The 25,556-nt window shown below is 36.8% G+C and overlaps 1 protein-coding gene across 3 annotated transcripts in view; it reads left to right on the plus strand.

Annotated features, from left to right (window-relative positions):
- USH2A (usherin) overlaps positions 1-25,556 on the plus strand; it is a 378,126-nt gene that overhangs the window by 9,603 nt on the left and 342,967 nt on the right. For all 3 annotated transcript variants that reach the window (XR_005562590.1, XM_039378797.1, XM_039378798.1), the window contains exons 4-5: positions 23,612-23,747; positions 24,927-24,990. Coding sequence is in view for 2 of the 3 variants with exons in the window: in XM_039378797.1 (XP_039234731.1) it covers positions 23,612-23,747; positions 24,927-24,990 (200 nt within the window). In the remaining variant the exon portion in view is untranslated. The remainder of the gene's footprint in view (positions 1-23,611; positions 23,748-24,926; positions 24,991-25,556) is intronic.

Raw genomic sequence — 25,556 nt, forward strand, 5'->3', positions numbered from 1 at the left:
CTGTGTAGGAATAGGAATAGAACTAGAATTATAAAGACGTTGATCTGAATTAAACTGTCAAATGGTAAAAAGTTCTTATGATTTTTTGATTTTGTGTAAGAAGGCAAGACCTGTGTATAGTGGAAGTGTGCTTGAGATTAAGGATGATTTGAATAAGGTCCCCAGAATAAATAAATACTTTACTTCTGTTTTTAATACCAAGAGTCACAGAGCAAACCCAACCTGGGTAACAGAAATTAATATATGGAAACAGAAGTGATCATAAAGAGGTAGAATCATGAATTTGCAAGGTTATTCTGTATGTGCAGCTGCAATCAGATGGTCATTGTCCAAAAATTACAAAAGAACTGGTACATAAAATTCTTTGACAAAGAGATACTCTCTGTAAATCTACAAAGTCAGAGGTGCAGCTGTAATGCTTATATTTAGGAAGAGTGTCATGCATTGATGCCAGCCAGCAGCCATGCACCTGGGCCCTCCTCACCTCTGCCAATGGAACAGGGGAGACAATAGCAATAGCAAAAGCGAGGAAAAACTCATGAAGGAAAAGAGTCTGGGAGGGAAGAAACAGTGTTAAGGCAATCACTCACCACCTCCCACAAGCAGACCACTGCCCAGCCAATTTCTTAGCAGCAGGCCACCTTGGAAGTAAAATCCCTGTCTCTTCGAATTCCTTCTTCTACCCCAATTTTTATTGCTAAGCATGAGATTATGCAGTATGGAATATCCCTTTGTCCCAGCTGTCTCCCTTCCTACTTTCTTGGCCCAAGCCTGGCTTACTGCTGAAGTGGGATGGGGAGTCAACGTGGGAAAAGAGAAAGGCTTGACACTGGGCAATCTCTCTTCAGCAATAACTAAAATATTAGAGTTTTATCAATACTGTTTTAGCCACAGAATTGGAACACAGCACCATCCAGGGTGTTGTGAAAAAAATTTAACTCCATCCCAGCCAAAGCCCGTATCAAGAGGAAGGAAAATGGATTTTGGCAATGCAGACCTATTTGTCTTGACACAGTGGCATATGAGGATTTAGAAAAGATCTTTGAAGAAATAGATAAAGATGTGGAGCTAAATGAAAAAGGGGATAAAATGCAGCATGGATTTACTATAGATAGCTCATCACTGTCTAACCTCTTAGCTTTTTTTTGATGAGAAAGCTGATTTTCAAGCAAAGTAAATGTGTCGGATTTCCTCTATCTGGAGTTCAGTTTAGCATTGATGTGACAACCTATGAGAAGTTGTAGGGTCAAAGGGAATGCTCATGGGAAGAGTTGGCAATAGATACTGCTCAAAGGAACTTGCTTATAATGCTGGGGAGAGGGGAAGCAAAAACCCTGTTGAATTGTTTGAGAATGTTTTTTGACCAGCCTTGTGTTAAATTTTTGTTAATGATCTTGGCAGAAATATTAAGAGTGCACCAATAATAGAAGCTGGTAACAGACATAATCAGAAAGAGGAATAGTAAGATATCATACAGAAAGAATGACATGGCCAAAAAGACTAGAGGAACTGGCATGAAATAAAATTGGTGTTACAAAATGCAAAGTAGTAGGTAATCATTAGAGAATTGCTGAAGTAGGAGGAGATGGTAATTCATATCAATTCATAGTTACGGGGTGGACTATGGAATTTTTCTTCTTTTTATTCCTTTTCTCTGCAATATTACTGTGACAGCCACTGCCAGCAGGATGGTGGACATGAGTCATTAATAATCTTGGAATGGACTGTTGAAAAAACTACTTGAGACGAGATGGTATCAGTCTAAGACTAACTTCATACTTTTTAATAGTTTTTGCAGTCCTCTTAATATGCAGTCTATTGCTGACAGAGCTATTGGCTATTCCTTTCTTTGCTCTTTATACCCAGTAAACATTTGAGAAAAATCAAGTTTGAAAAGATCTGCTTAGCTAAGTTGAAGTGAATTTTGACAATTATTTTCCTGCTCTTCGATTAATATGACTTACTGTTCTCTAATGATGTCTACGTTTATTTTCTACTGCTTATGATTTGTAAAGTAAATTATTTTTTCATTTTGCAATTTCAAACCATTTTGTTTGGTGGTTTTTGGTTTTGTTTTTTTTTATACAACCAGAATTTGTGAATCCCGTTTCTTTGAAATTACTGCTGCTATTCTAGTTATTTCAGTTGGTGAGGATTAAGTCCTTCAGGCTTCTGAAAGTTTTAGGGTCATTCTATGTGTTTCATCTTGATTTAATGATATTTTTCACTGTATATTTTTAGGTGTATATTAGTAGAAACTCTGAAGGTACACAGTGGAGTAAAAGATATATAGCCTTAACTTGAAAGAATCTGATATATACTCTGAAGTGAAACCTCAGAAAAAGTGGTGTCTTAAAATCTTAACTTTTAAAGAAATAAAAAATTTGAAAGCATAGCAACACATAATTAAGGCCAATTGTGTATCTTATTATCTCTACAAAGTGAAACCAAAATCAGATTTATGCCACTTAGTAACAGCAGCTCCATTGTGTATTTTCTTTTTCATTTCCACTGTTAAGAGTCTTTCACTTTCCCTTTGATACTTCAGAATTTATTTAACCAATTAAGAAGAGTGGAATTTAAACATGAATTTGCAGATACAGCCAAGGCTGCTGAAACAGGAGATTCTTTGAGAACATGTCAGATTGATGTTTTGGTTTCATATTTAGTGTCTGCAATTATAAAAATAGTCTTTTTACTAGCCTTTATTTTGCCTGATCATATCTGTGTAACTCTGCCATGTTTTGGCAGACTATAGAACATTAAAAGCTTTAGAAAGTAAGTTTAAAATCTAAATGCAGAGAGGTAACCGTGACTGAATTACTCTCCTGGGAGGAAAATGCTCTTAGAGTGCCTATTGAAATCAGCATTATCATTTCAATACATGTCAAATATGAGTCATTTCCTAGTTTAGGCAAAATTTCTTTATAAATCTTTAAATCTTCCAGTTCTTTCAAGAAAAGGTTAAAGTACTTATGATTTAATGAGACCGCTTTACATCATAACTGTTTGACTATCAAGAGAAAACTTGTCCTTTTCAATTTGTGAAATCCTTTTATTTTCTGCACAAGTTTTTGAATACTTTAAAATTTATTTTAAAAGCAAAGATCCTGAGATTTAAAAGCAGGGAGGCAAACATTTATTCTATACACTCCCTGTGTATGTATTACTAAATACAAAGTGTTTTAAACTATATAGTCCCTAAGTTTAGTAAGGACATGAGACAGCAAGACAGCATTTTAATTTAATAAATCACTTTGATCTCAAAGTAAGTGTGAAGTCATCACTTACTGTCTATTAGGATTAGTTTGTCAGTCCCAAGAAGGGAGGGGAGAATTTGCATCAATTCTACATATTGAAGCTTCTTGTCTGTTAATTGCAATTATGTATTGACAATATTTAGGAGGATGCAGTCTATCCATATGGTTGGTGCTATGCTCCTGCCAGACAGCGGAAATAAAGCTCACATTACAGTCTGTAATGTGTTTGAGTGTCTGTTTAGAGAACTGTTCATAGACACAATGAGCTATGCTCTCTTGGCAGCTGGTTCAACATCCCTAACCCTAACCAAACCAGGCCATTCAGATACCCAGGCTGAACTTGCGGCCTTGGGGTTCTTGGATGTTACTATAACTTTTTTTTGCTCCTGTGTCCAGAGGTCCTACTGTGATTTTTGCCTCTTTTCCTCCTGTTCCATGGGTGCTATGATGCTGACTGTGTTGATTTGAAAGCTCCGTTGTTGTAGCTTCAGCTTCTTAGGAAACTGGGATATTTCCTAGATGCCTCTATCTACTCCTCACTTATAGTGTCTCTTAAATTACTTCCTTTCTTTCCTGAATATAAGTTTGAATACATTTGCAGATTTAAATTTATAGTCTAACAGCTGCCTGGGAATACAAGACAAGGAACTTCATCTGTGCCAAGATTTTAATTTCAGAGAATGGCAAAAATACAGGTTTTGTCAATGCCATCTTGACTACATTCTGGAAGTTGTGAATGTGTTTCTTCAATTGCAATTGCAAATCCCACTGAATTCTGCCCAGACTCTGTTATATATGGTAAGAATGGAATTAAGCCTTTGTATAGCCAGTGTTGAGAGGAGGTAGTGTTGAATGGTTTGCCTGATTTGTCTGGAGAGTTTCAGACAAGATTTGAAAACCATCAATTTTCAATTTGTTTTTCAAGCAGTTTGTTTCCTTATATAAGAGTATGCTGCAGCCAATTAAATTGTATTTTTAATAATGAAAGCACTATGTTAAGTATGATTTGCCTTCATTTTTTCCCCTAGTCTCAAATCTTTAAGCATCTCGCAGTTCTTAGAGTTGTATTTTTGGTGTCTGGTGTGCTTTTGCTTTTTTAATTTAATTTTTATTTTATTAGATAAAATTGAGTAAAGTAGAGATAAATAATGGTTTGTACTGCTCCAGAAAGGGGGGGCAGGGCAGGGGTGGTGTTGGTGTTTAATTAGGAAATAACTTTGAGTCTTCCTAAACATACCACAACTTCTTTTTTTAGGGTAATTAATAGCTGGGAATCAAAATTCTTGTGACCATTATAATATGCAATACATCTGTGTCTGTCATGTGTAGTTGAAGTTAAAATGTAATTTTAAGTATATTCTTTAAAAAAATAATTGTTATTTAAGATTGTGGTGGCATATTAATCTAAAAGGTATGTCACACCAAAAGCAAGTAGCTTGCCTACTTCTTAGAGAGAATGTTTGGAAAGGTGTTCTTTATGTGTTCAAATTCAATATTAAGCATAATAGTAAAAATTGTGTAACTGGAGTTAGAAGAACTGAAAGAGCTGTGCGTTGTTTAACAACGTCCTGTGAATTAAGCTGATCATTAGAATCAACTATTTTAAGAGTGCTAGAAATATGGAGTCCTACTGGGAGGTATATAAACAATATTTTAACTAGATAGCCCTTGCTTCTGAACTAATCTCTTAAATACATATTTATGTATTTTGAGTGGGTTCAGATATGTATTGCTTTGTAGAACTTTAGGAACACTTCTGCAGCTGATGAATGCTCTTTCACTTGTACATTTGTGTAGGGAGAAACTTGGAGAGTTTGGAAGTGTCTCTGTGTACTTGATATAACTCTTGGTATAAAACATTAGGATGACACTCACAGGGTACATCTACTTTATCAGTTTTGCGTATGGAAAGGGTTCTTGCTGATACAGGTTTGCCTTCTGTCTATTTGGAGTCCTGTGTTACTGAAGAGCCCTGCTGATATGCTTGAATTTGATTCCCTTTTGGGGAGACCAAGCTTGTAGTTTTACAGTGCAGTATCACCATTTAGAATATACCATTTGCAAGGTGGGCAGAAGGTCCTCCGTCAGGTAGTTTTTGGCACAACATACAGCATGTGAACAGAAAACTGGCAACTGGTTTCGAAGTCTTTGCTAGTAAAGATGGATCACAGATATTGTGAACCATTGTCCTTCCCTCTTTGTGATGTGCTAGTTGCTAAATGTTTTCACAAGGTACTTGAAACTTTTTTTGATGAGTCTAAAATCTTCATGAGCGCAGCTAAATAGAGCAGCTTCTGCTTTTCCTGGATTTTTGTTTTTTTATTTGCTTCTTTGTTTTTAAGTAATTGCTACATTTCAGGTTTTTGTAGGTTAAAGACAGACTTAAGTCAGAAGTCTGATCAAGAAATGGAAGATGAAACTTTCAGATTGTCCTTTGTGCAACCTCCATTATTTGTGTGTAAACTCTCTCACATCTCATGTTAACATCTGTGCATGCAGCAAATGGAGGGTGACATTAATGACACGTGTAGATCTCATATGACGCAAAATCCGTGTGTGGTAGTGGTAGTCCACAGGAGGCATCTTGTGATAAGACTTCACATGTATCATCTTCTCATGGAAGAAAAGAATATTTCCTGACACTGAACAACTTGTCAGCTTGGCTAGAAGGTAGAAGGTTCTGGGATGAAAGATGAGGAGGAACTCCTCCTGTCCCTGTATGTCATTCCAGTGCCTCAGCTCAATAATGCTGTAATTTTTGCATCATTTAAGGACTGCTGTGTCGGTTGGACCGTCTGTCTAGATAGTCTGTCTTGAAGTATGAAAGAAGAGTAGATGCACAGGCACAGCTTTCTTTTAGATATATCGCTGACCTATTTTCTGACAATCAGTGGTTTTGAAGCTTCTTAAGCTAGGCTGTATTGAATAGCCACTGACTGACCTGTTTTTAGTTTAATAGTCTAGTTCTTTTTCTTATAATTTATATATTGGCATATATATAATTTATATTTTGGCATTGCAGTCTTGTGGCAATGACTTCCACATATGGAAATATGGCTGTTTGAAAGTGTTCTTTATTTTAAATCTACTGTCTGACGATTTCTTTTTGTCAGTCTTTTGTTAATTTCTTTCTATTTACGATTCCTATGCTGTTTGATACGTTGATTATAGAACTTGATCAAGTGTTTTAATTGTTTATAAACAAGATCACTCCTTGTATTGAAGCCATTCTGCAGTTTGTTCATCCTTATTGATCTTTTCAAAACTTTTGGGGTTATATGGGGATGCAAGGGTCAGAACTCCACTTATTGTTCCAGGGACTTTGCACTGTAAGTTTCTAAACAATAAAGTTTTATAGTTTTATTTTTCATTTCTTTCCCAATAAAGAATGTGTTTCCTCTTTACTCATCAGTGAATGACTCTCTACAGTAACTGCAAGACTGCTCGGAGCAGCGACAGTTCAGAATTTAGTATTATGTTTACATGGCTAAGAATATATTTCTCTTGTCTACTACCTTCAGGTTAACACATTTAGTCTGCTGCTTTGTTGTCTGTTCGTTAACAATTTTGAAATCCTTTGTAACTTTGAAGTAAGCTTTGACTTTTACTGTCTGGATGCATTCACTCCATCCTTTTTCACCTCACTAGCCACTGTTTTCAAGCCTATACAAAATGCTAAATAGCAGAGGTTGTTCGAGTTGATAAACTACTGTCAGTGTGAAATGTGACCATTTAATCTCTCTCAAGTTTGAAACCTTTCTAGAAAGCCGGTGTATTATATTGGTCAGTTCTTCCTTGTGCACATGTATCTGTACTTCAAAGAATTCAAATTGGATCTAGATTTTTTTTCCACAAAAGTCACGTTGCCTTTTCTAGTGTACAGTATTAATCCATGTGCTTTTCCAACCAGTTCTCCCAGTGCAGACTTGATTTGATGGATTCTCAGAAGAAATGGTCCAAGACCTAGTCATGCATCACGTCTGTAATTTTAATTTCCACGTTGTTCTTTGCTCTGTGCAGGGTTAATTGAAAATAGGTTTTGGGGTTTTTTTTTGTTTTTCTTTTATTTCCTGCTGCTTTTCTGATCTTCCATTGAATCTGAAGGTACTCTTTTTATTTTAAAAAATGTGCTGGAATACCAACTTCTGTAATATGTTTTAATACAGTAAGCTCGTGTACTTTATGATAATTTGAACTTTCTTTAAGGCATAGCAATACTTTTTCAGTGGTATGATCTGTGTAATTCCTGACATTCAGGTTCAGACATCTTAGGCTTTAGATTTCAAAGACAGGCATATTTTGTCACAATCTACATTCTACATGCATGCTTAGTTAGGACATTTCTGTTTTAGGTACTTTATTTTTTACCCTCAACTTTTGGTTTCTTTCCTAATTTGATATAGAAAGAAACTGGCTCTATTTGGGTATAGGAGCAACTGACCCTTCTTTGATTCTGTCTCTTCCAGAAAAGTGTCTCAATTCTGAAATGACCTAAATCCTTTTTTCCATGCACAGTTTGTGTGCAGAATCATACAGCCTTGCTTGTCTGACCCTTTATGATACTGGCAGCATTTCAAAGAATGGCACTGGCTTTTGTCTTCTGCCTCCTGAGTAAAAACCAAAATATTTTCCTCCCGAACCTCTCTTCTCTCGTTTCTGGTGGTGTTTAGGTGTATCCTTGCTATTGACTGTGATCGTAGATGGCCTATATGTCTTGTGAGGTTCATCGTCCTTGCACCTGTAAGCAAAGCATCAAGTGATACTCAGTGGCAGCACAGAATAAACCATCAATATTTCTCCTAATCTGACATTTCAGAACTGCAAACTTCTGGTTTTTTCCACTGGAATTCTTACCCTTGAAAATTTATTGTCAATACTTGGAGATATGAGCCTCTCTCTTTCTAGCTTGGTGACAGTGTCCCATAGGACTTATGAGGTTCTTGGAATCAGGACTGGTAAAAGAAAAAGTCTGTCATCTTTCCGAGCTTCTCTAGGTGGCCTACTTGAGTCTTGATAGTAGATACTCTGTTTCTTCAAGTTAGTACTGACTTGTGCCATATAGATGTACCTCTTTTCTGTAAGTCAGATAATTATGCATGTAGCAAGTTGGATTGCCACTCTTCTGCTGGACTTCTGAGTGTATTTTTTTATGTTTGAAGGCCCTCTATCTTTTCCTTATATTGTGTTTGTTGACATCCTCGTCTATGCTGTTGTTCAGTAATCTTCTTGGCCTTTCTGTGCCTTAGCTTGAGGCCTGTACACTAAAGTGCCGAGGGCACCGCTATGAATTTTATGACCAGCCTCCCCTGATCCTCTCCTGGCCCATCTCTAGCAAAATGTGGTTGAGGGAGCTCCTGCATAAACTATTTCCTTTAGCTTTTTCCAACAATAAGCTACCAAAACACTGTCCTCCAAAGTCAGCTTTGGTCTGTGTTCCATTAACAGCACAGTTTGGATCTATGGCAAAGCTTGGCTGGTAAGATTCTTAGTAAGAATGCTCTGGAGAAAAGCACTTATTCAAAAACTGAAAATTGAAGCTTACAGTGAATTGTCATCAAAAAGATAGTTGGAGAGTTACATTACAAAGGAATACTTGAATGACCATTTCTAAAGGACTTTGTGATGGAGGGAAGAAAGCAGGGCACAGAGGAGGAGGGAAGGGCCTGAAGTAAAGTTGTGGGGAGGAATATGAGAGGAATCAAAGGCAGAGTTTTGTGGCTCCTTGACCATGAAAAGAGGCTAAGCCTTGAAAGAAAAGATGAGACTTTATTTGCAAAAATCCCTTAACTGGATACATGAACTTTTGTGGCAAGGCATTCAAAGGGCAAGAATAATTGCTTTCTTCTTATGCAAATCATCAGCCAAAAAAGACAGAGGGATAGATTTTCAACCTTTCAGTCCCAGCAGAGCTGTTTCAGTTGTTGTGGAACGAATGTACCCTTGTGTTATATTTGGGAATGACTTACAAGTCCCAGTACTGAGTGGTGCAGAATGGTGCAAAACTCTTCAGATATAATCAATTCAAAAGACTAGAATTTAATATGCAGCTGATATTGTAATACAGGGCTAATAATTGTATGTTAGTAACAGCTTCCCCCTTCGTTTGTGTGGATATCTGCTTATTCTTTGACTAGTGAAGCACAGAGACTTTATTCAGAAGGGGTATTTCATTTGACATCTACATCTCATCTGTAATTTACGTGATTACAAGTAGTTTGTGAAAATTCTGAATCAGTGGTTGTGCTGTATTTTAAATGGAGGGAGCAGAGAGAAAATGTGTATTGTTATGAGATTATCTAAAATGTACTTTCAGACCTTTTGTTTCAATTAATTTTGGCAAGTCTACATAACTGTTTTAGCTACTAAGAAGCAGCTTGTTGAATCCTTAATACTTGTCTCCTTTCATGTTACTATAGTGATCATTGGATGTTGGGTCTGATTTGTTCTGTGACTTGGGGAAAATAGAGTCATTATGCAGCAGGAAAGCAATTGTTCTCCGTGTATTTTCAGATCTGATGGCTAGGATCCTCTGGAGTTTTTTTATTTGGAACTTATTTACAGCACAGGAGTCACTTATTAAACCTTTCCATGTAAAAAGGACAGAGATTGATCAATGGTTAAAATAGTTGTAGCAAAGCTTATTTGTTAATTATTTTAGTTTTTAACAGAATCTGCTTTTGCAGTTTTGAGCTCTTGGCTTCTCTCTGCCACTCCCCTGCCCAGATATATTTATTCTGTCCTGAGGCATCCCTAATAGAGTGATATAGCTCTACTGACACTGGCAGTAGAGAATATTATTCATTGGTACAGTGCTGGTTGGATAGAAAGTGGAAAGCTGTAGTTAACAATTTTAATACTGCTTCATACTACTGAAATACTTTTGAAGTACTGGCCAACAAAAGATTAAGTGAAAATTGCCAGTCTAAAATTGTAATGCATAATCTATAACAAAAAGGTCACTAATCTGTGATTCAACTGTTTGTTTTAAAATGTTTGCTTTTTAAAATACTAATTCCTAAAAATACAGACCATTTCAAAAGCTGTCTCTTTTCACATTGATCTTTCTTTGTCTTCAGCCTGGTTTATCAGATAACTGAGTTTGGGTTATATTACTCAATTTTTAACACAGTACTAAGATTACCCCATCCAAAAAATTAACATGCTTCTTATTTTGGTACTTGCATTTTTGCATCTTAAACACTTTGTTTTTGAAATAGCTATTAGTTTTTCTTAAGCCTGTAAACTGTCTTATAGATTGGTCTGCATTCCAGTTGCTTTCCAATTTGTCTGTTTGGGGTCAAATTTATATTAATATATAGCTTGATCTTGAACAGAGTTAATTGCTTCAAGGAGCACTCTGGGGTTCCATGTTCCATCCCCCCTCCCACCTCCCCTTAAAAAAAATTTAAAAAAATTATGTTGTTCTTCAGGGAATTCAAGCTGAACTAGTGAATATATTCACAAAAAGAAAGACTTGGATTGAAGGAAAACCATTTCCTGCTGAGAAGGGATTAACATTGTAGGAGATAGTGAAAAAGAAAAGTAAAGGAGGGCAAAGAGAAAAGCTAAATATCTTTTATACAAATGCTAGGAGCATATGTAATAAGACTGCTGAATTGGAGTGACATGTTTTCAAGGATAAGAAAGATATTATTGGAATAAGAGAGACAACCAGGAAAATGAAGGGGGATTTAAAATGCCAAGATACACAGTTTCAGGGAAGGGAGAGTTAATATAAAGCTGGAAGAGATGTAACAATATTGCTGAGGGATGATACTCCATCTGCAATCTGCAGTAGGAAACGCTCCTGCTCTCACCCCCTCCTTTCCCCCCCCCGCCCCATATTTCTTTAAACTAAGTTCAGTGGTTTGCATGCAAGTTTAATGTAATTGTGATTCTTGGCTGTTGCACTAGACTTGCAGGTGATCATAAAATAAAAGCCCAAGCAATAAAAATATTTAAGACATAGCAGTCCCTAAGAAAACCAGAACTTTGATTTGAAGAATGCTGGAGTATTGAGGAGGAGAAAGAAGGGAGACATTGTTAGAGATCAGTTATCATATTGACTGTGTTAAACTACAAATGAGAGCATGTTTCCACTGTTGCTGTAAGGTTGTTGCCTTTATATGTTAATGAAACAATATAGAATATTGTAGCTGCTATGGAAAGATTGCAAATATAAATCTGTATATGGAGATAAGACGCAAAATCAAATGATCAAAAATCATGAAATTTGAAATGGTTGTGGGGTGGGGGTATGTGCTGGATGGAGAAAGCAGCCCTGAAGTTATTGATTTTAGCAAAGCTAACTTTGAAGGAAAGCAAAATGCTCCTGGGGTTTTTGTCTGCAATCCTGTGATGAATGGGAAATCCACTCCACACAAGTAGAGAGTACATAGTGTATAAAACACGGAGAGAGGCTGCAATTAAAATTCATCCCAGTTAAGTCAAGAAAAGGAAAGGCCGATATGGGCCTGAGGCAAAAGAAGGAAAGGCAAAGACACAACTTGCCCCTCCCGACCTTATGCTTTTTCCTTCCCCTTCGCTGTTCTTTACCATTTCTTCTACTGTCCCTTTATCCTCTCCAGCCCTTCTGTTTTAAGACAGTTCTGTCACTGTGGTCCCCTGTTGAGGTTTCTTCCTCAAGTCTCCTGTTTTTTCACACTGGATTTCTCAGTGTGGGCATAACTGTTCAGAGTGCTCATAACACGGACATGAATCTTTCTCCCCTCTTCCCCCCCCCAAGTCACTTACACTGTGCATCCCCTTAAACATGGTTGCAAGCTCTATGTAGTAGATGTATTTCTTCTTCCCCAGCTGCCTTTGTTTGTGAATCTGGGATGATTTCAATTTACTGTAAGACAAGGAGGAGCTAAAGTTAGGGAAGGCAAGCAGGGGGGGTAAGTAACAACTCGTGTAGATGGTGTGGATATATGAAAATTTTTAGAAAAAGACACTGTGCTGTGATGGAACATCTGCCACTGAAATGGCAGTTCTCTGAGAGACAAGAGTGAAAACAGGCACACACATGGTTGCAGGTGGTATTCCTTTCTTTTGTGCAAAGTTAGGACACAAATCGTGTCTTCTTTTGGGACCCAGTATGCAAGTTGCTTTATTGTCCAACCTCCCACATGCACATGTTATCAGACATCTTGTTTCAAGGTGTAAAGAACAGATGTGAGAAGAAAAGTAACTTTAACATATTTGAGGTCTGAATTTGGGCAAGTGTAAAATGACATTGCTGAAGTTGAAAGCAGTTTATAGGAGCTGAAGATCTGGCCCTTAACTAATGCAAACAGTTTGAAAAAATTTTGATCTGGCATTTTATGTTTAAACAGTGAACAAAGATGATAATGGCAAAAGTGGATTTTGGAGAGAGATTTAATGGGACACTGATGGAAGATTGAGTGATCTTTTTCTGTCAGTCTGTTTGTATTCTCTCCTTTTTTTTTAAATTGCAGTGATTTGTTAACTGCAGAAATTGGCAACAGGCAGAGAGGATGACCATGCAGTCTTATGGCATCCAGCTGATGACCTGTTTCTGAAGATGGTATGAGGGATGATAAAGTTTAGTTCCATGTATATTGTGATGATAGTTGCATCTATATTTAAAGCTTTCTGTCACTGAAGCACTCTTGGTGTTGTCAGATGTCTATTGGACTGGATGAGCTGCAACTTCTTGCAATTGAATGTCAATAAGACCAAAGCAATTTTGGTTGATTCATAGCACCAGCTTAAGCATATTCACTTGCACAGATTACATTTGACAGATAGTTACCTTCAGCTGAACTCTGTGGTTAGAAGCCTTGGTATATTCTTGACAGTGAGCTTAGAGCTGATGCCTTATGTTTATTTCATATCCTGTTTTTGCCTTCCTAATACTGCATGTGTATGTCTACATTTAAATAAATTCACAGCTGAAGTACTAGTCACTCCACTTGTTATCTCTGGACAGAATGTTGTGATAAGTCAATTCCAGATTTTAAAAAAATGGTGGGTTTTTCCCATTTAGGCAGTTTTAATTTCAAAAGCTATCTAATCAAGATTTTTTTTTTTTTATCAGGAGCTCCTGGAAAAGTGTCTGTCAAAGTCTAACAACAAGAGTATAAGAAAGAAAGAAGTAGAGGATATAAGCAAAGATGAAAAAGTGTTTTTCCTTTTGGAATGTTTTTCTGGTATTCTACCAGTTTTCTGGCCTGCAGGGAAAATATAGTCAGCACAGGTGTTCTTACCCTATTATGTTAGTGAAAGTTAAAATCCTCTGGATTCTGCAACAAGATTGTACACAGTGTCATCAAATACCAATGTGTGTTAGCATCCCCTATAAATTTTGTAAAGAAAGGCATCTGTCCACATAATTTCTCATAATGGCTCTAAAATAGTCTGGGTTAATATACAGTTTCGTTCACCAATTTGATTAGTTGATCCTGTTTTTGGTGAACTTACATATATTGCAACTTCATTTGGAGCATACCGAAGAATTAAGCTTTCGAATTATTTCAAACCATTTTCCTGTGTGGGCTCCTGGTCAGCTTAAAGCAGCATCCTGATTTTGAAGAAAAATTCAATGACTTAATGCCAAATAGCTCATCTGTATACTGTGTCCACTCACAACTTCAGTTTCTATTGTTAAAGGCTATAGGTGATTTTTTTATAGAGCTTCTGAAAGGGAGATCTTGGAGTTTTTACTTCCTTCTCTCAGTGAAGAATAGCATTGCAGCATCCTTGAATTTTGATATGGAAAAACAAAAAATAAATTCTTAGCAAATTAAAACAGTTGCAGTTGCATACTGGCACGTTCTGGTGAGCGAAGAGAGTTGACTTTATAGTTTTGACAACAGCTGAATAATGAATCTCAGCCTAGAACTATGTTGGCAGGTCTTCTTTCTAAAAATGACAGAATGGTTGTAAGTAATCTCCCCTAACCATGGATGCTAACTTAAGCACTTCCGTTTTGAAAATCATCATAATAAAGTCTCTGTGCTGTTACTTATGTCAGTGGTGGCAATGAAAAGCCCCAAACCCTATTTGTTTTCTTCCTGTAAAATGCTCTTTGTCCTGAGAACCAAAGGTGCATGAAAAGCATCACATTGAAACCTACCCAGAAGCCAGGGTTGCAGCTTGCCTCTTATCATCTTTGGCTCTTGTCCTTCAATCTTGCAGCTAAGTTGCTTCAAAGGCTTGAAATGCAGAGCAGTGGGTAGTAGGTTTGGGTTTCCTTGGAGGTGCAGAGTTCTTACAGCTTGAAAACTTCATTTTTTGCCACGTGAAGGTAGTATAGGATTTGAATATGGAAACAGTGGAATTCAGAAAAGTGAATCAAGTCATTTAATAATAGCAGGTAGAATAGATTTTATTATGTATGTAGCTTTTGCATTTTCTATTATATATTGGCAAATTATCTAAAAACAGGATTGAAGATTTGAAATTGTGACAGGGTTCTAGCTGAAGCAGCACCAAGCTCACTGGCAAATTTGTCAGGCAGTTTTTTTGCTGGTGCAGAAGGTACCATTTGTCTGTCAAGTGTTATGCAGATAAATTAGCTGAGCTGCCTTGTCCTCCTGGATATTTTTCTTTTATTTCCACAGCCCTCCCTCCCACAACTCCCCTGTCCCTATTAACATGGTTATTAACATCTTTTTTTGGTCTGTTTGAGAACAAGTTCCTAGACAAATTCCTCCTGACATATCCTTGTTCTCATATGTTTGCTACATAAATTCATTATCTCTTGCCAAGTTTTAGATCTGCCAAGTTCCCTCTGTGTTGTCTCAATTTTCATTCCAAGTAAAAAAATTAAAATGCAAAGTGCAGAAGACTAAAAGTGAACTCCTTTTATTTTAGGGTTGTAAGCTTTGCCTCTGAGAGGAGGAAAAAAATATAAAAAAAAGACCACAGGAGAATTTGAAGTATGTAAGACATCTGCCCAAACATCTCTAGCAATAATGTCATCACCGTGATAGTCCTTATTCTTGAATTATCCATTCAGCTAAGGTTTTCAATTTGAGTTAGGCTGCATGTGGTACATTGTAAGGAGAGATAATCAATATAAGACTATAGGAGCAGGCTGTGTACTAGTGCCAGTGAGTAATAGGTGGAGTACGAGGTGGCTGATTGTGACGCGGAATCCTGGCTCGTCTGCACAGATTGAACTGTGGGAACTACCACACCTCTTTATTTTCTAAAGCAGTCATAAGATGGCTGACAGACAGATTGTCTGAAGGCTTGGGAGGAGCAGAGGAGTTTGGGGATCATAGAATGATAGAATATCCTGAGTTGAAAAACACCCACAAGGATCATCGAGTCCAGCTCCTGGCCCTGCACAGGACAGCCCCAAGAATCACATCATATGCCTGAGAATGTTGTCCAAATGCTCCTTGAAGGTTGGTAGACTTAGTGCTGTGACCACTTCCCTGTGGAGCCTGTTCTAGTGCTCAAGCACCCTCTGGATGATGAACCTTTTCCCAATGTCTAACCTAAACCTCCCCTGACACAGCTTCATGTTATTTCCTCTGGTCCTGGTCACGAGAGAGAAGAGCTCAGCGCCTGCCCTTCCCCTTCCCAGGATAAACTGTTTTCTTCCCTGTTTATATTAATGTTTGAGAAAAATAGTCCTTGGGCACATAGAATCTGCTCCCACCTGTATTCACTATGTTTTTTTTTGTTGTTTGGGTTTTTGTTATTATTGTTTTGTAGGTTTGGGGTTTTTTTTCAGCTAAATGTAAATTTAGTAGATCAAAAAGAAGAAATAAATATTAGTAGAATAATGCAAAATAAGAATAAGGCAGAAATGGGTGATATAGAAGGAGCCTTTGTGATGTATGTTCAAGGTGTGTAAATTCTGCAATTTATTCGGAGAAGGAAGGTGTTGAATTGTGGCAGAAAGTTGTCTGCCATTTATGATTCATCAATTTAGGGGCACAGAGATGGTCAGATTTAAAAAAATATGTAAAATGCAGCACTGTGATTTTTGGTTGCTAGCTCTGCTTATATTACGGCTGAATGTAAGGTTGGATTCATGCTAATGGTTTCAACCTATTTTTTTCCCCCCAAATTCTGTTGCTGAAGTCTGTATCACTGACCTTTCCTCTTTACAGAAATTCATTTATGAAGTATTAAAGCTGTGTGGAAGCCTTTTTAACTGCAGGTTCAGCAAGATTTGCAATTATTCAAGAAAATACTGAAATACATACCTGTGTGTGTCTCACCGCTTTGATATGCAAAACCCCTTTACTCTTCTATTAACCATTATGCTTCTGTTTCACACCTGCTTTTGTAAAGATGTGAACCCAAATGTCCCCCAGTGGTAGAATATGCCATATATCTTTATATGAACAGGCAAAAAGAGCATATTTAGACAGGTTGAAGGTGAAAAAAATTTTTATGCTCAAGTTTCTGATTAGACCATTATAACAGCATCACTAATTCTGCTCCTTCCATCTATTGTCTTCCTTCCTCTGTTGTCATCAGTGACCACTGTTGATTTGTTGACTCTATTAAAGTATTCAAGGAAGCCACAGGCCTGTCATTTTGGTCATAACCTTAATCTGTTTTCTCACCTTGGGAGAAAATGTGTTAATACACTGTCTGTTCCTGCAGAATGAACTCATTGAGAAAGTTCCTGATGCAACAAATCTGCAATATGTTTAAGAAGGAAAAAAAAGGTTTTCTGAATCTTGGTTATTTTAACAGATAGCAAGCTATGTTTAGCTGGCAACTTTTGTAAGAACCATACCAAATTAAGTGACAGTAAGCAATTGTAACAGTACGTTGTGTAGTAATTTTTGAGCTGGATGAGTTGCAGCTTCTCCTGATTTCTCATAATCTCTGACTCCTTGTTATTTCTGAATGATTAAGCAAATCATTTATGCTAACTTCTGCTTTAATTTACATCTCTGTAAAGCCTGTGTAACTTTATTTTTTTTTTTGGAGTCACTTTAGTTTTTAAGACAAGTAAAGGGAGGGATCATTTCTGCTGGAAAATAAATAGCACTTTTTTTTCCTTTTTTTTTTTTTACGCCTTACAGGTAAATTATATAGCTGCCTAATTGCTTCTCATAAAGCACTTTAAAATTCTTCAAATGATGTATCATCTTTATAATAGTTATTTCTATTTCTGAGAAACTACTTGCTGTGCAAATAGAGCTTATTTAAAGGAAAAACAAAACCAGACTTGAGTCTTCTTATGTTTTATTTTTTGTTCTCTTGTTTCAAGGATAACTTGCCTTTTTACCTCATATTTGAGAAACAGGCCTTGTGTTTATTTTGCATTAAATTTTTAAATTTAACTTGCATTTTTAAATGAAAAATTAGCTGCTTTTTTTTAATTTTACTATGCAGATACCTGAGTTTTGGAATAATCTCGTTTACTGTCTGGTATCTATCATAGATCCCTGAAATGCTTCTTTTTCATCTTGTATGAAAACAGTGGTGTCTATTACATGTAGTGGAATGTATTAATTTCCTAGTATTGGAAGATGCATTTTGGGTCCTTGTCCTTGTTTTATGTATGTTGATCAGTCCTGCCCCTGCCCTTTGAGACTTTGTATGATGGTCTAAATAGCCATAAGAGCTGAAGTTACAGTCCAAGTGCTTGGCATCACTAAGTTGGCTGGATAACTCCATAGGCCAGGATTAGTATCATTTGACTTAAATGACTAGAAAAGATTTTTTTTCTTTTATTTTTGGTGCCAGAGTTCTCTTTTTTGTGGAGCTCCTCATTTATGGCCTACGCATCTGGGAAGAAATTCTTCTGGTTTATTAATCTGTCTTGCCAGACAGTGTGATCTAGTTATACAATAGATGATGAGAAGAAACTTTAAGATTAAATTGTATTTTATGGTTACTAGGAGCTATGATGAATAAGAGTAAAAAGAATGTATGTTCAACCAGTAGAAGAGATTAATGTTGTCTTGAAATAACTCCCTTTAATTTATCTGTAATATTTTAATAAATCTTTCCCATGACATTAAATATTGGGATAGGAAAGATAACCTATAGGGAAAGATTGTACTAACTGAAAAACAGCTATGTCTTTGGAGCATACAATAATTACAAATTGTAAAATATTTTGGGAAGAGACTCTTGCATCTGTGTGTCATTTAGTGCAGTGAAGCTTTGATCTCTGGATAGTGATCTTGCACTCTGCTATAATATATTTAGGTATTCTTTAGGATTTTTTTTAATAGAACATAAAGGACTCTTTTCTATGTCTCTTCTTCCTGTCTTATTTATTAGAAATCATTTTCCACAAGGTATATGGGTAGTTTTAATATTAGAACTGACTTTTAATGGAAAAATCTTACTAATGCCAAAAGATCATAGTGTCCTCTGAAGAAAGATTCACTTAACTTCATTTATTTTTGCTTAAGTGGTGCAATTCAATTCCACATGGAAGAGACTAAAATTGTCTCAGTTGCCTTTTATATATATGTATCAGGACATTTTGATGACAGAATGATTAATGTGTGTGAAGAAAAAATGTGTGGTGATTAATGTGTGTGAAGAAAAAAATGTATGTTGCTTAAGTGGGCCAGATATCACACATGTACATTGCAGTGTAATAAATGTGTTTGTTATTACATGAAAGACAAAACTTTGTAGGTTGTGGTCTCAGAATTCCCTCAAATTGGCTTTGGCTTGGAAAAGGTCCATGTAGTTCAAGAAAGTGGAGTCAATATAACTGTGTTTTTTGTTTGATATCAAAATCTGTTCTGCCTCTGTGTTAATGATGAGGAATATTCAGCTTGTTTTTTTTTAAAGCATATTGCTAATTTTTTTTGTGATACTTCTTATTTTTATGATACCTGTTATACTCTTTATTTTTAACTCATACTATTTATTTATACATTGATTATATCAATATACATTATACTTATAGATATCAGTACAATACAAGGCTTATGAAAAAAAAAGTGAAAAAAAACCCCATTGTATTCTTCGTTCAAGGAGCAGCTGTGCAAAATCAGGCTACTAATATATAGAAACCATGGCTGACTGGTGAAGTCTCTGAGCTGCTGGTGGTTTGAGATTCAAAAAGTGTTCAGGCACACTAACATACAAGCTTGCCATGCTCTTATATGGCCCCTGCTCCTGCTTTTTACCCTATTCCCTTAGCCAGTGCAACTGCTCTGAAGTGGAGTATTTCAGTTGTGTTGCTTCTTTTTTGCCACACAGATTGCTGCAATACAGTGGAAGTTAGCAGTTCTGTTAGCAGTTAATACATGAAAATATTGGCTTTTGTTCACATGAAAGCTCTGCCTGGTCCAAACCAAGTGGAAAAATTCATGTTAAATTTCATTGTTATGTTTTCATGGGTAGGGTCTGAATAGCAGAGATCTTTAGGTGAGAAAATAAAGTTGTAATATGTTTTCTATACCTATCTTATTTTATTAACAATAGCATGAACACAATCCTGTGCAATGTGCTCTGGGGTGACCCTGCTTGAGCAGGGAAGTTGGATCAGATGATCCACTGTGGTCCCTTCCAACCTTACCCATTCTGTGGCTCTGTGATTCTGCACTACTGTGAATGACCCACAGGGCAAGGAAGTTTTCCTATGTAGGAAGTGATTTGGTTTGGTATTGCTGTCTCTGATGCACAGTATGCTTGTGCCAAAGAACCGTAAGAGCTTAGTTCAGGATGCATTAAAGGAACTTGCCTCTCAGCTCTTTGGCCCAGCACCTCTCCTCTTTGAAACCCTTCTACATCATAACAAGAATGCTATTAGAGGAAAGAGTGTAAACATCTTTCACCACCTCAGTTCACCATCAAATAGATTTTCCATTGCTTGGTATTAGGTTCTATGTTGGCAGGGGCTGATGTAGTTTCAGAGTGAATGTATCTTAGTAACTAATCCTTGCTACCTCCTTATGAGGTGATTTGCTAAGTATCTGACAGATGGGGAAGTACGAGAGTGCAAGGCGGTTTCAGAGCTGGGATTAGACGGCTGATGTCCCAGGCTTCTGGTCCTGCGCTCTGCGCAACCACGAAGCCAACCTTTCCTGCCCATCTCCTGTTACTCTCTTGGGACAAATTCCTATTGAACGTTATTAATAAAGACAACAGGGGAATAATCTTGTTGTCCTAGTCAGAAGGGAAAATGTTCTCTTAGTTCTGTGCTATTGTATGAAATTTAATGCTATCGGTCAGGAGACCTTAAATAACTACATTAAACAGCTGATTTGGTGCCAGCTTTTCTTCTTATTTAGCTTAGTCTAAACTGACACCAAACTTTGAGACTTCCTCTCCTCCCACAGTGGAGAGCCGCTGGGATTTTTTATACCACACATGGTTTCCCTCCTACATTTTCCTCCCATGTCAGATATTCATACCCCCTTTAATAACCAGCAGGGGGATCATTACATTGAGCTACTGCCAAATGCATAATGACTGCTGCCTTTGCCTTACACAGTCACTGCACTACTGATATCCAATTCAGCATTGTAAAGTGCTTAGGGCTACCTTGGGGATGTGCTATATTAAACCCAACTATTCTAAATCCTATTTAATACGAAGAGATTGGTGGTGGGGGAGGGGAGGAGGGAGATTTAAAATTGTCATTAGTCACCTATTTTCAACAAGTAAAAATACCTGGTCACTTAGGGCTCAATTCTGTTGCTGTTAAGTCATAAATAGACCCACTGATTTTAGTAGGGGATGCATGGAGGTAAGCACTCTGCTTACCATGGGGGGAGGCAGAATTGGGTCCTATAAAGCTGTGTCTGAGACAGTAAGTTTGCAAGAAGCTGATGGAGGTGAGTGCACCCATTTCTGAATTCCCCTTACAAATGTTTTACAGTGGAAACAGGAAAGCGGAAACATGCTTCATATCTGACTAAAAATAAAGGTACTCTTAAACTTGTAAAAGGCAACATTTTTATTTGAATGATATGACAGAGCTGCCACAGGAGTGTTACCTGCTATAAAGAAAGCTTAAGAATTATTACCTTTATTAGACCAGTGACACTGAGCTTTAGCCATACATTTCTAACTTCTGTCCCTCTACAGAGACAATTTTCTTTTCTTAAATAAACTGTCATGCTAGTGTTAATATATTGTTGGCTCCCTCATACTCTGAGAATACTGCTGATATAAAACATGTATATGTTAGATTGGTAATAGTATCTTTAGTGTAGCTGACTAGAACAAATGTGTTTCCCTCATGGCTGTGCTAATGTGATAAAGGAAAATTGGCTGTTCATCAGCTTTTGGCTGGGTAAAGACAGTAGAGATGGAACCACATTCTTTTTTATGCATTAATACCACTGAGAACTTTTCACTAGTTATATTTCATGTGCGGGCATGTTGTGCAAAGATGTTGTAAAACATGAGATAATGCTACAAATAACAAAGTAGAAAAGCCTGTATCTTTTATGATGATAACAGTCAAACACCAAATGACAGTAACAGGCTGTAAAAAATGTGATGCAGAAAAAAAATGCGATGTAACCACCACATATACGTATACTTAGGCTCTTGCAAATAGGGCATCAGATGTTTAGAGGGCTTTGAATTAAAATTAAATAAAAAACTGTTGTATTTAGGTCATTGATGTGTCAACACAAAAGATAATTTAAAATGGAGAGATGTATTTTGAGTGGTGAAACTCATATGCAATAACTTTTTGAACAAATCTCCAGGCTTAGTAATTATGATAATAGCCTTCAAATTTCCATCAGTGGAAGGGCAATAAATATTCCTGTCTAAATTTGGGAAGTATTGACTGAATCTGGAAATGGCAATAAAGCTCAGCATGCATGTGTATGTTTGAAAGTGCAGTTTAAGGAGGAAAAATTCGTCTGTACAATTTTGTGTGAAGCCTAAAAAAAAAAAAAAGTCCAAACAAAACCCTCCATCTTATTTCATGTTTTCTTTCTTAAAATGCTGATAGACTCATGTTGCCCAAGGCACTGATGCTGATCATCTGAGCTCAGATTTATAGATAATTGTGTCCGTTTATCTTGGTCTGAAATTTGAAAGACTTTATTGCAGAATAGTATTGTGAGTGCTTATATTGTGGTTTTCAAGCTGGTATCTTGTTAACTGGTAAATAAGTTCTGTCTTTTCTCTTTGCAACAAATTATTCTGGCTTGTAAACCTTTTGTGTCCTTACATAGATATTGTTCTTATGGAAGCAATTATTCCATGTTTATTTTGTTTTGATTAGCATGACTATCAAGACAGGCTAAATCACTCTAGTTTTATCTGGCCTTGATAGACACGATTCACCAGGCATCCATATCTGCAAAATTAAAATACTGCTCTGTAAATTGGCAGCAAAAAAATGGTGTTTCAAATGCTGAAAGCTACCAAGTTCTCATGTGAAAAAAGCCTTATGCAAGCTAATTATTGCTAAAAATCAAGTAATTTCATTTTTGCAAATAAATCACTTTTTGAAATAAAAGTTTTGGATAAGTTCAACTTAGTTTGAAGTATAATTAACTTCATTAATGGGAAGCTGACTATAGCCATGATACCTACCGTTTTCATTTTGTATGGACCTATATTTTTTAAATGAGAGGATTGAATTTCATAAAATGTAAGGCTGAAAGACATTCCCATATTAATAAAATTTTCCTAATTTTAGGTAACCTAAACCTGAGGATTTTTAATGCGAAAAAAAGTACTATGTAAAAGCTCAGCATCTCGTGACTTTGTGGAGCTGGGAGAACGCCATAAAGTATTTCTATGAACGTTAGCTCAGATTTAAAATGAATTGGCAGGGAAGGGAACACTTGCAGAAAACAGTACCCTGGGGTGCTGGCTGAGTGCATATTCCTAGCCAAGGGTTCCCTTGATGTGAGGGAATTAGCCACTGGGTGTAAAGCAGATGTAGGCAGTTCCTATACCATTCCCTTCAGCTCTTGTAGAAAGTAGCATGCTGGGGTTAGGGAGGTGTTTTGGAGGGGTGTTAGAGGCCTGGCTGAAACGTGCTGTGCTTGGTTATCCTGAGCATGGTATACAGCCCCTTGAGGCCTGTTTGAACTGATGTGTATGAGAAGAGCTGTGACAGCTATAACATGTGCCCATGGCCTGAAGTGGTGATATAGCTGTAACCAGCCTTGTACCGTGTGAAACAGACCCACCCTTCTCCTTTTCCTCTCTTCCCCCTCCCTGCCAGATCCCTGTACTGTAGTTTCTTCTTTGATTTAACTGCTGTGGAAATTTTACACCTTATGCATCTGGATGGACAGAAAAGAGGTAACTGCTTTCAGTAGGCACTGAAAATAAAGAAACATAGCAGAAAGGTTGAAGTAATGGTATTGGTTGATCAGTGATAGACTCAACATGTAGAGAAATCAAAGTGATTGCATAATAAACCATGTGTTTGCCCTTTTACATTGACTCTCTAGGTGCATCACAGCCGAATTAGTTTCTTCTTGAATGGCTGGGAAGATGACAACACACCTTTTGATTCAAGGATTCTTAAGGGAACAGTTGCAGATACTGATGCTGATGGTACTCTGCAAATTGGACAAAGCTTCACAGGTGAATCTTGTAGTATTTTAGTGGAATGCATTGGAATATACAAAATAAAATATGCATCTTGTGGTTAAAAGAAGTGTGTGAGTAATTTTAAGTTATCTATATGCTAAGAAGTAATACCTTCCTGCAGAAGAAAATTCCTATTATACAATTAGCTTTCTCAAAAGATTGGCTGAAAGATAGAAGTTTGGTAGACGATCCAGTAGGATAATAATTTATTCTATATGTGTTACTGCATATAGGTAGGTTTTCCTGCCTTTAAAACATGCATGTAAAGTGACACGTTCCAATAATTTATGTTCATAGTTTTTCTGAGTAAATATATGCAAGTATTTCAGAATGGAATTGTGCATGGCCACTAGACAATGCTCCTCTCTGTGCAGACTCAGGAACAGAGCTGAAGATTTCTGGCTGTCCATGTTCTTCAGTTCTATCAATACAGATGTAAACGACTAGCAGAATGAGAATCTTGCAGCCTAGTAGTGCCTAATAGCTTTACTCTTTCTCTGCATCTAGAATTTTATATGTACTACAGCATGACATAGTCATAGCAGAATGGTGGGGAATGTTTTGTTGCTTTTCAAAAATTCTTGGCTCTCCTGGTCTAAGAACACTGACTATTGCTCTTCAGGAACATGCACAATTTGAAGCTAACTCCTAAATACGGCTGTGTGTCACTTAAAACAACTTTATTGTGGGCTTGGGCAAGAAAATATTCTGTGCCCCATTTCTTAAAGCTTGTATTTGGAAATGTGTTTTGTTGTAATTTTGATTCTGAATCCTGGAAAACTAATAATTGTATAAAAGAAGATAATATTTTAAAATGCTTTTTGTCTTTATTGTATAAATTGATAGGTACAGTTGTACCTACTGTATCTCTTCTCTAATTAGAGGTGGCACATGGACTGGCTCATTACTTCTGTCTAATGAGCCGATCCCTGTGCCACCTCTCTAATCAGAAAAGAGATAGGTACAAAATGTTCTTATAAAGTTATTATAAATCATTCTTTTTTATAAAAAAAATTAAGCCACTGCCCTCTATAGTTTTGTCCAGGTCCAAGATGGTTTCATTCAGGAGGGGTAATTGTGCAAGAGAGATCTCTGAGTGCTGAATTAAAGATGTTCTCATGCAGTGCAAAGCTGCCTTCTGCTCAATAGATTATTTATAGTGTATTTCCTTAGGTTTAGAGCAATTTGTTGGAAGAATGCAAGATTTTCGATTTTACCCAGTGGCACTTACAAACAGGTAAAGAACTTTTATTTTTGTAAAAAAGTAAGAGTGAGGCGAGAAGACAGTGTAGATAACAATATGCTTATTTCCCAAAGTACAGTGCTTTTCAGATATTTTCTTTAGATGATTGCTTGTGATGATGTAGTTTCCTGAGCCTCGTTTCAAAGATTACCCTTAATCTAAAAAATCTTGAGTTAAAATAAATTCAGCAACTTAATGTGTTTTGCTTTTGAACTGTGCTTAAGTAGGCTTAATATATATAGCGGTATATGTAGTGTATATATAGTGCAACACAACACTCAGTAATAAATATGTACTTTCCTTCTTATTGTTGTCCTTGTTACAATCTGACTTACTTCTGCAGAGAGAAGATCCAGTTGCTAGATTTCAATGCTTATAAACTGTCTAGGTGTTATCTACTCATCATAATTCTGACATAATAGTGTGTGCTGATAAGCTTAGTCCTGGTGGATAAGACTTGCTAAGAGCTTTCTCAGGGCTCCGTGTAAACTGTAAGGCAAGGGAGGGAGCATAGCAGACTAGTCCATTTTAGACCACTCAAATACCAGTGATCCAACTGA

The sequence above is a fragment of the Pipra filicauda genome, unplaced genomic scaffold (genome assembly GCF_003945595.2).
Source record: "Pipra filicauda isolate LSUMZ 115617 unplaced genomic scaffold, ASM394559v2 scaffold147_size4022426_pilon, whole genome shotgun sequence".
Taxonomy (NCBI): Eukaryota; Metazoa; Chordata; class Aves; order Passeriformes; family Pipridae; genus Pipra; species Pipra filicauda.